Source organism: Sinohyriopsis cumingii, chromosome 1 (genome assembly GCF_028554795.1).
Source record: "Sinohyriopsis cumingii isolate HCF-2022 chromosome 1, ASM2855479v2, whole genome shotgun sequence".
Taxonomy (NCBI): Eukaryota; Metazoa; Mollusca; class Bivalvia; order Unionida; family Unionidae; genus Sinohyriopsis; species Sinohyriopsis cumingii.
Genome location: NC_142961.1, coordinates 149,100,191 through 149,114,968, shown reverse-complemented (window position 1 = coordinate 149,114,968; position 14,778 = coordinate 149,100,191). Strand labels below are relative to the sequence as shown.

At 35.2% G+C, this 14,778-nt stretch overlaps 1 protein-coding gene across 1 annotated transcript in view; it reads right to left on the bottom strand.

Annotated features, from left to right (window-relative positions):
- Positions 1–14,778, bottom strand: part of LOC149808130 (uncharacterized) — a 61,574-nt gene that overhangs the window by 38,450 nt on the left and 8,346 nt on the right. The window contains exons 2-3 of the mRNA XM_089973712.1: positions 9,297–9,490; positions 6,600–6,698 (exon numbers count right to left, since the gene is read on the bottom strand). Of these exons, the coding sequence (XP_089829838.1) occupies positions 6,600–6,698; positions 9,297–9,480 (283 nt within the window). The 5' untranslated portion in view covers positions 9,481–9,490. The remainder of the gene's footprint in view (positions 1–6,599; positions 6,699–9,296; positions 9,491–14,778) is intronic.

Sequence of the window (14,778 nt, the reverse complement as noted above, 5' to 3'; positions counted from 1 at the left end):
CTATTCGCGTCTTCAGAAGTCGGTCAGTTGTAGGTATAGTGCGGTAGCATGATTGACTGTATCGCAGCATACAGTACTCAGCCCAGATGTCAGCATAAGCAGATTATGATGTAACAATGCACTGTAAAGATGGGGTTGTCAATAAGAACAAAGGATTGTTTGTGTAACAGATTGATTCCAATGCATTGCTTAGTCAAGTTTGTGGCTTCCTTTCGTTCTGCCTTTTAATTTATCCAGTCCAAATCCATGATTGTATGTACAAATTAAATAACCAAAAAGTATGTCGCCAAAAAAATCGCCAGATGGGATATTTTTGTCGCCAATAAGGAAAAAAAATCGCAATTTGCGACATTGGCGAAGCCCAGGACGATCCCTGCACTACACTATTTACAATGTCCAAAATATTTTAGAGTGAATTTTTCAGTTCTTGTAACTAGTCATCAAGCTGTTTTTCAAGAGCTCCAAGTTTAGCGATTTTGTCCTTTTCACTTTTCCTCAAATTATTTTGATGTAATGATAAAGGAATTTTTCCTATGGATGTCTGCTTTCAAAGCGTAGTCATTAGCAGCAGCTGTCATTGTCTCAATGTCATTTTCAGTACCTTCCTTTCTTCTTCACTCATCCCCATAAACAAAAAAAGTAAAGATATTTGTTTTTTATATTATTGCTTATTTAAAAACAGAGTATGGATATTTTAAACTATTTCATATTAGATATATTAATATTTCTCTCAGCTTAGCTGTATTCTACATTTTTTTAGATTTATCATGTTTATTGCAATTATCATCTGTCCTATTTCCACTCAATCCCAAATTAAGACTATATACAGTTTCTATTTTAAAACTTGAATCTCTCTGTTCACAGACATACCTCTTTCATCAAAAATGATTACATGCTGAAGGTTTCTTGTTTTGCCTGTATTAAGCACCATTACAAGATCTTGCGTATTTCTTCTGCTGCATGTGACTGAAGAGCACCCTCTCCCATTGCACACAAATCAATATCTTTCTGGCATAATTTGCATTTTGCAAAGCTCTGTGAGAATGATCTCATAATCCAAACTTTGCATCCTCCTCAATGGCCAGCAAATAAAATATGACCTGACACCAACATACCTTGGTGTGACTCTGGACAGATCACTGACATTCTACAACCACCTGAAGAAAACTGCAGTAAAACTTAGCACTCGAAACAATCTACTCTGCAAACTGGCTGGCTCAACCTAGATCGCTAGTGCTCAGGACACTCAAGACATCAGCACTGGCCCCCTGTTATTCGACAGCCGAGTATTGTGCTCCTGTCTGGGCTCGATCATCCCATACTAAGTTTATTGATGACCAACTCAACACAACAATGCGCATAATCTCTGGAACACTACATCCTACTCATTTACCATGCTGCCAGTGCTCAGCAATATTCATCCTCCACATCTGCATCAACAGGAAGCAGCCACAAAAGTGTTGGCTATGGTCTATGCCAGTGAGACACTTCCACTGTACATGGACATCACCTCACATCCTGCAGTCCGCTTGACTTCGAGATGCCCAATCTGGTTAGGTCTGTTGCTGGAGGACATGACAGCTATTTCTGCATGAAGCACTGAGTGGTCTTCAACAGATGTTGTAAACCACTCCCTTGCACAGGAGTTCGTTAGGAAAAAAATTAGGAATATCCATCCAATAATCAAGGGATGGGGGGGTCTAACCTGTAATGTTACAGGTTAAAGCCCCCATCCCTTGATTCATGGACAGATTCTCCTAATTTTCTTTCTAACGAACCCCTGTCCTACCCCATAGCTGTGCCTTCTGTCTGCCCTCCTGGCTTCAACCTTCCACGTCATCTGTGGACCACAATGAACCACTTTCAGACAGGACAAGGTTGTTGTGCAGTCAACTTTGCCCGATGCGGCCAGGCTGCTAACTTTTCTGGTGCTGTGGAGCTCTTCAGACCATGTCACACAATGTGAACAACTGTCCACTGACAAAGTTCTCTGGTGGACTGCAGGCTCTGCATTGTTGCTGCTGATGACGCTGTTAAATGGCTGAGCATGCACTGTACATGATAATAATAATCTAAACTTTATATTTTTCTTCATCTAGTCAACAAAGTTGGAATTGGCAGCCAGCCATGTCGAAGCAAATGATTCAAATTTAAACCACTGCTACATATGGGCTTCATACAATCATAAGCTCAAAATGTATGACTGCGCAGTAGCCAGTTGTGGAAAAGTTTCCATTCCAACACAAACTTAGCAAGAAATTGGTTTTTTGTTCTTTTTTTCTCCCTTTTCTTATTAACTAATTCTGTAAAATGAAAACTAATTATTAATTACTTTTGGTTTCATGAAAGTCAAGGCTTTTCAAGGTACCCAGTCAATAATTTGAATTTTCAAGGTGTTTTCAAGTCCCTGAGTGAACAATTAATTTTTCAAGGCTTTTCGAGGTCCCCTACAGACCCTGTTAAAATCACGAAATTTTTCCAACAAATACGATTTAAAGCATTCAGTATTTTTATATTATAGTGATATGAATCAACACAATTAATAGTTTAAAGCATTTAGTATTTGTATTACACTGAATATGAATCTACACAGTCAATACAATTTAAAGAATTCAGTATCTGTATTACACTGAATATGAATCTACAGTCAATACAATTTAAAGCATTCAGTATTTGTATTATTGTGTATATGAATCAACACAATAGTTTAAAGCATTTAGTATTTGTATTACACTGAATATGAATCTACTCAACTGATATAATTTAAAGAATTCATTATCTGTATTACACTGAATATGAATCTACACAATTTAAAGCATTCAGTATTTGTATTATTGTGTATATGAATCAACACAATTAATAGTTTAAAGCATTTAGTATTTGTATTACGCTGAATATGAATCTACTCAATTGATACAATTTAAAGCATTCAGTATTTGTATTATAGTGTATATGAATCTACCCAATACAATTTAAAACATTCAGTATTTGTATTATAGTGAATATGAATCTACACAATTAATACAATTTAAAACATTCAGTATTTGTATTATAGTGAATATGAATCTACACAATTAATACAGTTTAAAGCATTCAGTATTTGTATTATATTGAATATAATCTGCCTAATTAATACAGTTTAAAGCATTCAGGATTTGTATTATATTAAATATAATCTACCTAATTGATAGTTTAAAGCATTCAGGATTTGTATTATAGTGAATATGAATCTACCAAATTAATATAGTTTACAGCATTCAGTATTTGTATTACACTAAATATGAATTTACACAATTAATACAGTTTAAAGTATTCAGGATTTGCATTATAGTGAATATTATTCTACCTAATTAATACAGATTAAACCATTCAGCATTTGTAATTCTATAGTACATATCATTATACTGAACATATCATACATCAACAATACCGAAGCCTCAAACTTAAACAGTTTTATGAGTATCATCACATTACCTATTTTAATGCATGCAAGCACATACAGAATTGTACAGGCAGGATCAGTCATCAATATCTACTGAAATGTGTGGTGGGTTGTTTTTCAGTACACACGCAGCTGTTATTGAAATATGGCCAGGTAAGGACATTTAAAATACACCAGAAATTGGCCACTGTCTCTAAATATTAAACTGAGATTAAAAAAAACAAGAAAAAAATAACTTTGACAAATGTGATAGGCCTGAGTGTAACTGGCAGTTGAGACATGTCAGCTTGTGAATGTAAATTTACACACATATAGTTACTATTTTGTCTATCAATGTTGGTGACATTTATCTTCATTTTTAATCCATATATACACAATCAATTTCTAAGCAAAAAATTGATGTCATACAATCAGCATTATCCCAGGGATCTGTTTTTGAACCTGGGGACTAGACCCTGCTGCATAACCGTTAGCGTATATACACCTACTGGGAATTATAAAGAGAGTTCATTTGTGCAATCAGCATTGATTCCCGAGTCTGTCTTTACTACCACCCCACCGCCCCAAAGTCATGACTTGGAAACCACTGAGAAACCCAACCAAGGGAGCAACAGGGACACAGTGGTTAAGGCACTCGACTCGTAAAGAGAAGGTTGCAGGTTCTACACCCACGATCTAATCAGCCTGGATCCTAATTAATATGCATGCATCTCACTCATAATCAAACTCATCCAAGACCTTGATAAGGTCAAAACAAAAAAATATGTGTATTTTCAGTTGGCTGACAAGCCCAGCACTCTTTCCCCCACTGTAAAAATATTAAAAAAACTAAATTAAAAAAATTGATTTGAGCATCTAATTTAGCTGGTTTTGCCTATATATGTATGTATGTATGTATGTATGTGCATATATATATATATATATATATATATATATATATATATATATATATATATATATATATATATATATATATATATATATATATATATATGTAATGTTAATATAAAATAAATACCTAACTATCCTAACTTCTAAAGAGTGCAACAGGAAACAAATTTTTATTTTGCCTCATATAAGCTTACAGCCCAAATCTGATCAGAAATATAGCCTCTACAGTATTTACAAGTTCAGCCAATTAGATGGAAAATAACCTTCTTAACGTGAGTGGATGATGCTCATAAGTGAACTCATTTGAGGTCTTGAGGATATAAGAGAGGTAGAGCCTCACCATAAACTCACTTATCCTTTGGTCTTATGAGCCAAGAATTCAAAATAAATTAATGCTAATTCCTCATGAAAGTAAATCTGGAGAAACTGTGCTTATTTGCTGCCTTAACTATTTGATGATAACAAGAGTCCCTTGAGGAGAATAGCATTCTACTGGCAAAAAAACTTTCTGTTTCTTCTGCACTTTTATTCTTTTTGCGGCTGATTATTTTATTGAAATGATCTACAGTATTACTGAGAAACTCCAACATACCAAATTTGGAAACATAAATAGCTTCTTTTTTTAAATACATATTTAAGTTAACATGTTCAAAAAACAACCTATTAAAAGCTGTATAAAATTCTCAGTCATGGCCATTGACCTTGAATCTAACATTATTGGTAGAAGACAGTAAGTTTTGTTAAATCTACAATAATTATTTGTTTGTTAAAAAAGATGAAGATATAGTCATTAAACCGTATCATTCAATATATTCTATTAATATATACACAAAATGGGTATGACAAAAAAATTCCATTCATACTTGTTTTTGTTATCAAACTCACAAGCCCCATGTCAAGACTTTTGACCTTAAAATCAATATCACAGTTCCAACTATCAATAAGTTTACTGGAATGCAACTAAATACAAGGTCTGGTGTCAAAATTCATTTGTACATGTACAAGTCACTGTATTTAATGAAGTACAAAAGATGCAAGCAATGTCCTTGACTTGCCCCAAGGTAAATAAGGTCTGGTTTCAAACTCCTCAAAAGAACAGATATGCTAGTGTTCAGTTAGGCACCATTTTCATTTAGAACCAGTAACATTATCACTGTTGTGTTGTCATGAAATCCTGTTATGGATACTTTTAATATAAGAATAACTATATATTACAAGAAAAAAGATTTTACTTTAAAAAAAAACATGCTGGTATCCATTCAGGAGAAGTAGCTATAACGAAGATTTTTTCACAGTTTTGGAGGTCAAACTGGCCGCACTTTCAAAAGCGATAATGATTTTCATGGTGGCCAGCATGGCATTATTTTCATTTTTTTCAAACCAAATATCATAAGAAGTCTTAAGTGAAAACTCCATAGATGGATTCATGCTGATTTCATAAAACATCGGCTAAATGCAGGAGACTTGCATATCATAGTATGTGCGATTAATGCATATCATATCTCATAGCCATATCTTAATTTTTTATTAAAATCTTCCTTACAGAAATTTCACTCCTTTTTTTTAAATGAGATTTCAGATCTACATTAGTCCCCTGTAGTAATAATATGATTTTCAGGAAGAGCAACCATGCTGGAAGTCAGATCAGCACTAATTTAATAAAGTATCAACCTACTCTAATAAAAATGAAAGGAACATTGCTCCAAACAAGTTTTTCAGTTTGTAATATGAAGTATTTACTTTTACAGTTTATTGTATTCAACAGCACATAAAACATTTGTAAATTTAGCATAAACTTTTTATGGGATTCTTTGGCTTGTGTTCGATAGGATAATTACAGCCAGACAATATTGGAAAGCATCAAGGTATCAAAGGAGAAATAAAATACCTTTAATGGGGCTGTGGTAAACATATAGTAATGTCATAAAATCATACTCTACATCATACTGAGCCACAAAATTAAATTCAACTTCATTTCTGAGTTAACTTTTTAGGTAAAATGGTCTCCTTCTGCTAAGGTCGCTCTCCAGAAAAGCAATCACCTGAAGTAAGGCCACCATATCCTGAACCAATGTAGTGTATGTCTGCCAGTCTGGCAGTCCTATAAGGCCATCTTTTCATTGCTGAGAGTCGCTTCGTAAGACCATTGACATTATAACATTTTGTCTTGCTCTTACAATGGTTATCAATGATTGTTAATATTAATGACAAAAATACAAAATATTAAATCTTCAAGATTATTATTAGTATTAGTAGATTCCTGTACCTGTGTCTTCATTATCTGACAATTCCTCTTCATTCTGTATGGTCAAGTCCTTGGCCTCCATCTCTTTTACTGTATTCCCATCTTCACTTTCTTCTTTTCCTGCAAGTTTTCAAAAAGATTACCATTTGAAGCAAGAGTTTTCTCCTATTCACAAGTCACATGACAGGAAGAAGACAAAAGGGCTATAGGTAAACAAAGGTCATCTACTAAAGACTCCAGATCAATGTGTGGAGGTGTATCTAAGAAGTTCTGAATATTACTGCACTGTACAAAAAAAGTTCTTTATTTGTGAACAGTATGTCAGAGCAAGCTATTGAGGTACTCCCCATACACCTCTAAACACCTCCATTTGATTATCAATTTATTAAATTCCATTTAGCATTCACTTTTTAGGATGTTGTTCATTTGATGATTGTACTTACATCCACATGGCAGCTTTCAGATCATCAGCTGCTCAGTGAATCTTTGATAATGGGATTCAGCCAAAAATCACTTGGAAGTAAATCACAGCTGTACAGGAGGCAAAGTTTAGAAACTGGTCCTTCAGTATGTCTGTCATAATGGTGGATTTATGCATTGGTGCTGTGTCATGGAGTAGACGAATACCCATGTACCAGTGTGTAAACAGGTGGCTCGTTAATGTTTCATGAGCTTTGGCAACATTTTGGAGTTACAGAAATGTCCAGCTGCTGAGTCAGGCACAGGCACCTGGATGACCATGCATTTTGCACTGAAAAATAAACTCTCTTAACAGTCTATGTCAAGTGATTTGTGGTTTCTGCTCATTTTCTTCAATCCAAACTGTATTATTTTCTTCCAAGTCAGCTTCAAAATACCAATTGTATGTTTTATTACCTGTGACAATCTATTCAATATTCTCTGGTCACTCTTTCTGCATATTTCATGAGTAATCATTTGGTGATTTCAACCAGTCTGTTTTTAATTAGCCATCAACAATGCGGGACACATCTTGCACAAACCTTTCTGAGCTTTAACTGGTTCTTTAATATGTAAAAAAAAAAACAGCTGACAAATTAATGCCCATAACTGAAACATCTTCCACTCTCTATCAAGAATCTTAAATACTGTACCATTCACAGCATTCACTTCCTGCTCATGAATTGCAGACAAGTCTTCCAGAACAATTGTCATCTTCCATCGATTCGTGACCATCTTTAAGGTAGTTCCTGTGGCAGCCACACTGACTTCAGATCAATGCCTTCTTCATTCAGGACAAACTGGATACAATAAAAAGTCCTTTATTGAAACTCCCATGCTGAAAACACTATCCATTCAGGACAAACAGGATACAATAAGAAGTCCTTAAGTGAAACTCCCATGCTGATATCACCATCCATTCAGGACAAACTGGATACAATAAGTCCTTTACTGAAACTCCCATGCTGATATCACCATCCATTCAGGAGATGTAGCAGAAAGAAGATTTTCAAGATGGCCAATGTATTGGCCATACTGGATGGGCAGGATCAATTTTATTTATTTAGTAATAACTAGACCTTCAAATTAATGTGTTGAAAGTTTTATGGCAATCCTATGAGGAGGAATAGTGGTAACAAACTTGTGCTAATGGATGGATCGGTGTCAGACAATGGAACACACATCGTTCTGTAAGCTATCATGGTCTATGACCAGGTATAGCTAAAACAATGTTAACTTTTCATAAGATTATCTGTACATTTACACATGTGATTAATTCAAACATTTGAGTCCACAATTATCATGAAGTGAAAAATTAAGCTTGTACTGGTTGTTGTTGTTCTTGTTCTTGTTGTGGGGTTTAATGCCATTTTGCAGCACACGATAGGCTACACATGGCACCCAAATGGTAGAAGAAGAACCTGGAAAAACCCCAGAAAGAACCACCAACCCATGAGAAGCTACTGGCAAGCTTTCTCACATACCAACATTGGCCAAATCCAAGACTTGAACCCACGCAGACAGAGGTGAGATGGCAGTGATCTGTAACGGAGAGCGCTTTAGACCACTCGGCCACTCAGGGCCCCAGTTTGTATTGGACAAATCTGTGAACCAAGCTTGTTTGTTATGTATCTATGTAACTATTGCACTGATTCAATGCATGCAATATGTTTCCATTTTTGACATCATAAATCTTACCCATACATCATTCACCAAGCTTTAAAGAGAAATGGAAAAGCCTAGCAACAGACAACAAAAACAGCAACAGTGGAAACTTTCAATTTAATTTCAAAGCATAAAATAAAACAGCATTTTCAAAGTTTAAAAAAACATTGGAAAAAGACTTTTAACAGCAAAAACAAAAAATCTAGAGAGGAATATGTACTTACAGAAGAGAATTATTCCTCTGTTATAAGAAGAGTATGAAAGGGGAGTAAATCTTGCTGAAATTATTTTATAAGGAATTCCTCACAAAAACCAATAGGATGGAAAAGGCCATAATAGCCCATTCCATCTGTTAGAACAAGATATGGACTGTGAATGTAAAATGTATCTTTTATTTATTCCACTGCTGCTCTTATTCTCATGTTGAATTGACATTTTCTTCACCCATGCCCCACCACACCACCCCGAGTACTTACACACACATCCCCTCCAAGCACTTGTACACACATATACATTTATTTTTGTTACCCTCTATGGCAGTTGTAGTTATTAACCCTATTGCTGCATAATAATGAAGGTGAAGCATATTGGTACCTTCAACAGCATCATCAAGAGATTCCTCTATCGTTGATGTCTCTAACTCTGGTGTTTTAGCATCACTTTCCACACTGTTATTGGTGGCATTATCATTTGCACTTTCATCAGGAGCAGGTCCCTCCTTAACCTCTTCCTCAGTATGTGGCATATCTTCCATCTCTGCATTCTTCTGGCTCTCCATGTTATGGTCCCTTAAAAAACAAGACACACCAGCTTATGCTTGTAATCGTACACGTATCCCATTGCTCCCTACGGGTGAACCAATTAACTGATATATTCATGCATCAATACTTTTTCCATATCAATAAAAGTAGTTAAGAATCTCTACAAAATAGTATTTTCCCTATACAAGTTACATCAATCTTCAGCAGTCATGAATAATTATTAGTCATTTGTGTTTTCTTTCTTAAATTGAGAATTCATTACAGACACTTCTTTGTGCTAGTAAAAAGAAAAACTACTGACAACACCTACACATCTTCTACTTATTAACAAACACAAGGTGGCTAACTAAGGTGGTTTGAAATGTCCCCATGTCCCATTTCCACCAATGAGGGTTAGTAGCCAATTATCTTTCCAATACGTGGAGCCACAGCAAAACCATTTCCTTGGAGTTTATCGTTAGCCAGAACACTCTATTTGTTGATCAGTCCAGCAATAAAAAAATGTCAAAACTACAATAATACATATCTCAATGGAAAAAAATATTCTTATTTCAATTTTCAGTGAATCAAAATATATTCTACACTACCACTAAAAGACAATAAAATTACCACTTGTCTTCTTTTCCAGGTAATTAAAATACATGTAGTATATCTTACTACTACTGGACTTAGTCTCCTATTCAAAACTTTAATGCTGACCTATTATATACAAAAATTTAATGCTATTAACTTTATTTTCTTATCTGCTGATTAGTATGACTTTATGAAAATATGCTGATTAATTTGGCTTAGTGAAAATCTCTTGATTGGTGTGGCTTAGTGAAAATATTCTCATCAGTGTAGCTTAGTGAAAATCTCCTTTAAAAAAAGCGGCAAATGACATGATGCAATTTACAATTCAGAGCACAGAAGAAAGAACTTTATAAGTAAATATAAAAATACAATTTAATTGCCTTATTATGTGTATTCGCTCATTATAAGACAAGAAAATATATGCAAAGCAATTGTGTGAACAGTTTCATATTTAAACCATAAAATAAACTTTTTAAACATTGCATTTATTTGGTGAACAAATTTGAATTAAATACTCACAGGGAGGCAGATAGACTTAAATTTATAATAACTGCCTCAAAGGAATGAGTCAGGCCTCATTTAAATAAAGGAATATTATTACATCAATGAATGTGTGTGTGTGTGTGTGTCCGTGTGCCTGTGTTATTAAGAAACAATTCCCTTTTATAATATGACATCATATGTTCTACTGCAACAAAACCAATACAATTTTCTAAATCATTCCATTTTAAAAACCATCGCTGCAAAACTGAAAACACCAAGAACCATAAAACTTTATTTAGACCATGATAATTTCTCTTCTTTTGTCCTTCCCAAGTAATATCTTGGACATAGTTTGTCTAAATAAAATAAAAATAAAACATTTCACCTGTAGCAAATTTGACCTATATGATCACACACATATGCACACCCGTACATCTCTCTCTATCTCAGCCATATATATATATATATATATATATATATATATATATATATATATATATATATATATATATATATATATATACACACTGTGTCTGTATGAGTGTGTTTTCATTCTCTTATTTGAATTATGCCTCTATTTATCATTATGTATATCTGCAATATCTACCCTTCAACAATTTCTTTTATGAAAGTTCACTATTAATAGGCAGTTGAAAAAAAAATTGTACATTTGTTTGAAACAACCACTATAACATGTACACGAGAGCAAATGCTCATGTCTTCATATCTCAATTTCCTTGTTGCAGGTAAAACATTACCACAACAACTCATAGATAACATATTGAATCAATAAGGTTGGCATATGAATGAACTAAAATCTTTTTTCCAACCGAATTGAAAGTCAATGTGAGTGCATCTACTTTTAGTACATGGGTCTTACCTAATGTAACCACCAATATTCTAGCTTTATTACAACAGTTCATTGATAGGACTGCAAATTTATGGTTTTATTAGTTGTCTATATACATGCAGTAACGTCAGGCACTGGTTAAACAGTATGTGCTTTGCCACTTTTTACTTTTATTTTCACAAAAATGAGTGAAAACAACATGGACCTTACAGTGCTTCTCGATTTCCACAACATTGCATTATCCCATATGTTTAGGACCTACATAATCACACTTTTATGCTAAATCTTCAATAATATAATATTTACACTTTTCTTTCTATGAGTGGAATATTTTCCGTAATATATTTCCCCAAATGTTTACAAAAACAGGCAATCTAACAGTGATACTTCCCAGACACAGCAATGTCCACCATTATTTATCCCTGACAGGTTCAATTAGGTTTCAAACTGATTTTATGAAGAAAATCATGCACATGGGGCTGTTAAAATCTTCAGGTTACCAAGTCTATTGTTAAAACACAAATTGCTATTTACATACATACTATTGTTTAAGTTTCGAAACACAAATATTATGTTTTTTATCATCAAAGAGACATATATAATATATCTCTGCTATACATTACTTGGGAAAGGGTTAATGGTCAATCAGCTATCAAAACACATGCCAGTGAAAGAACAAAGAGTTTGTTTGTCAGCACAACTGAACCAACACCAGCTATTTGACGGTTTGATGCCTACATTTTACCTTGTGCAACAACACCAGAAATAATTGGCTAAGGTGCAGGAGCATCTCAAAAAGTACAGTCACTCTATGTACATCTAAACAAGGGTGAAATCGTTTTTTTTTCCTAACAGAAAAGTTTTCATTTTTAGGCGACTTAGTCATCTACTTTGTCTGGAAATGTGATCCCTGAACATTTCTTGCTGACTTTATATATTTACTGCTTCAACCTCTTTCTGTTTAAGCTAATGATTTATTAATAATGCGAGGATGTATGAACTTTATGAAAACCAGTATGTAAAACAGCTTTATAGTGTAACTAACAAGAATTATGTGCAGAAAATTATTTTAATGATCTAAATACAAAGATACATGCAAGAATGGCTTGTCAAATCATTTACATATTTATTTTGGTATTTACGTCACAAAAAAATTTGTTTGCCTACGATTCAGAATAGTTTACATTTTCCATATCGATTTCCGAAGGCATCACACCTCTACCCTTCAAAAATCTAGTATACGGTTTGTTGCTGTCATATTAATGCTTAACATTTCCCTCCAATTTATAGTCAGCTGCACGATGTTAATGTGGAATTAATTTCTCAGTATCAAAAGAATGACAGCTCATTGGCTGGAGTGAGAGGAAAGGCCCTATCATCTGCAAGTGAAGTAGAAGTCATGGACAATGCATTTTTCTGGAAGCATGGAATTTTAAAACGGAAGTGGAAGCCGTCAGATGGAGAAAAATATGGAATAAAATTAGTTTTGCCAAAGCAGTTATGTCAAGCAGTGATGGAGTTGGCACATGATAGACCGCTTGCTGGTCATCTAGGAAGGGAGAAAACGAAAGCAAGAATAACAACCGCATGTTTGGGGATATTCAAAGGCATTGTCAGGCCTGTGATATCTGTCAAAAGACAGCAAGGAAAACAGGGAAGGAGAAAGCTCCAATGGTGTGTCCAACAATTGTGTCTGACATTTTTGTCAAGATTGCAATGGATATCGTTGGCCCACTACAGCGTACAAAGGCGGGGAACAAATATATACTAACCATAGTAGATGAAGCTACCAGGTATCCAGAAGCATTTCCTGTGAAGGACATTGATGCCAAAACAGTGGCGAATGCCTTAATTGGCCTATTTAGTCGGGTTGGTATACCTAGGATTATCCTTACAGACCAAGGTACCAACTTCACAAGCACACTTCTGAAAGAACCCTACAACATGTTGAACATCAAGGGGATCACAACTTCTCCTTACAGGCCACAATCCAACGGAAAGGTCGAAAGATTGAATGGCACACTCAAAGCTGTCTTGAAGAAACTGTGTTCCACGAACGGTGAAGACTGGGATGTGATGCTGCCTTATGCACTGTTTTGCTATAGGGAGGTACCACATGAAGCAACTGGGTTTTCGCCGTTTGAGCTGCTGTATGGTTGGCCAGTAAGAGGACCGATGGAGATTCTTAAGGATCTATTCACTGGTAAGGGTGAGACACATAGGTCAGTTGTAGGACATGTGCTTTCGATTCGCCAGAGATTGGTTGATGTAAGTGAGTTAGTGAAAGAAAATCTGACAGAGTGTCACAAGAAAGTTAAATCATGGTACGACAAAAATGCTACCAAAAGGGAATTTAGGCCAGGAGATGAGGTCCTAGTTTTGTTGCCATCTGATGCATCGAAGATGAAAGCTCACTGGAAGGGACCTTATCGTGTCATTTGTAAGGTTAATGACGTTAATTACAAGATTAACATTGGTGGTAGGCGAGGACAAGTAACCTACCATAGTAATCTATTACGTCAGTACGAGAGCTGTACTGTTATCAACAACTGTGTGATGAATTTGATGGAGGAGGACGGATTGACTTCCCACTGGCCAACATGGAGAGTTTGGACAAAATCAGTCTGAATGGTAGACTGATGAAAGAACAGCGAGAACAGGTGCGAAAATTATGCTCGGAGTTTGAAGACGTGCTAACTTCAAAACCAGGAAAAACCAACCTGATCACTCACAACATTCGAACAACAACAGACATTCCAATCACGCAGAAACCCTATTGTATTCCCCATGCAAAAAGGGCTGAAGTCAGAGCTATAGTAGACGAAATGTTACAGCAAGAATTGATAAAACCATCTACAAGCCCATGGAGTTCACCAATTGTGCTTGTTCAAAAGAAAGATGGAAGTCTGCGACTTTGTGTTGATTACCGAAAATTGAACGTCACACTCTTTGGTGCCTATCCTACACCAAGGATAGACGAACGTTTTGAGAAGTTGGGAAATGCAAAATATATTAGCAAACTCAATATGACCAAAGGTTACTGGCAGGTACCTCTGTCAAAAGAAGCACAGGAGAAATCTGCTTTTGTGACACCCTTTGGACTTTATGAATTTACCGTTATGCCTTTCGGGATAAAAACATCACCTGCTACATTTTCGCGCATGATGGACCTGTTGCTGGCGAAATTATGTAATGTTGCATCTTACTTTGACGACATCATTATTTATAGTGAGACCTGAGATGACCACCTTCAGGATCTACGAGCAGTCTTGGAGAAATTGCGAGAAAACAATCTAACAGTTAGACCTTCCAAGTGTGACATTGGAAAGGATACTATTGTTTGCCTTGGTCACGTTGTTGGCGGAGGGCAAATTAAACCAGACCACGGCAAAGTCAAAGCTATGGTTGA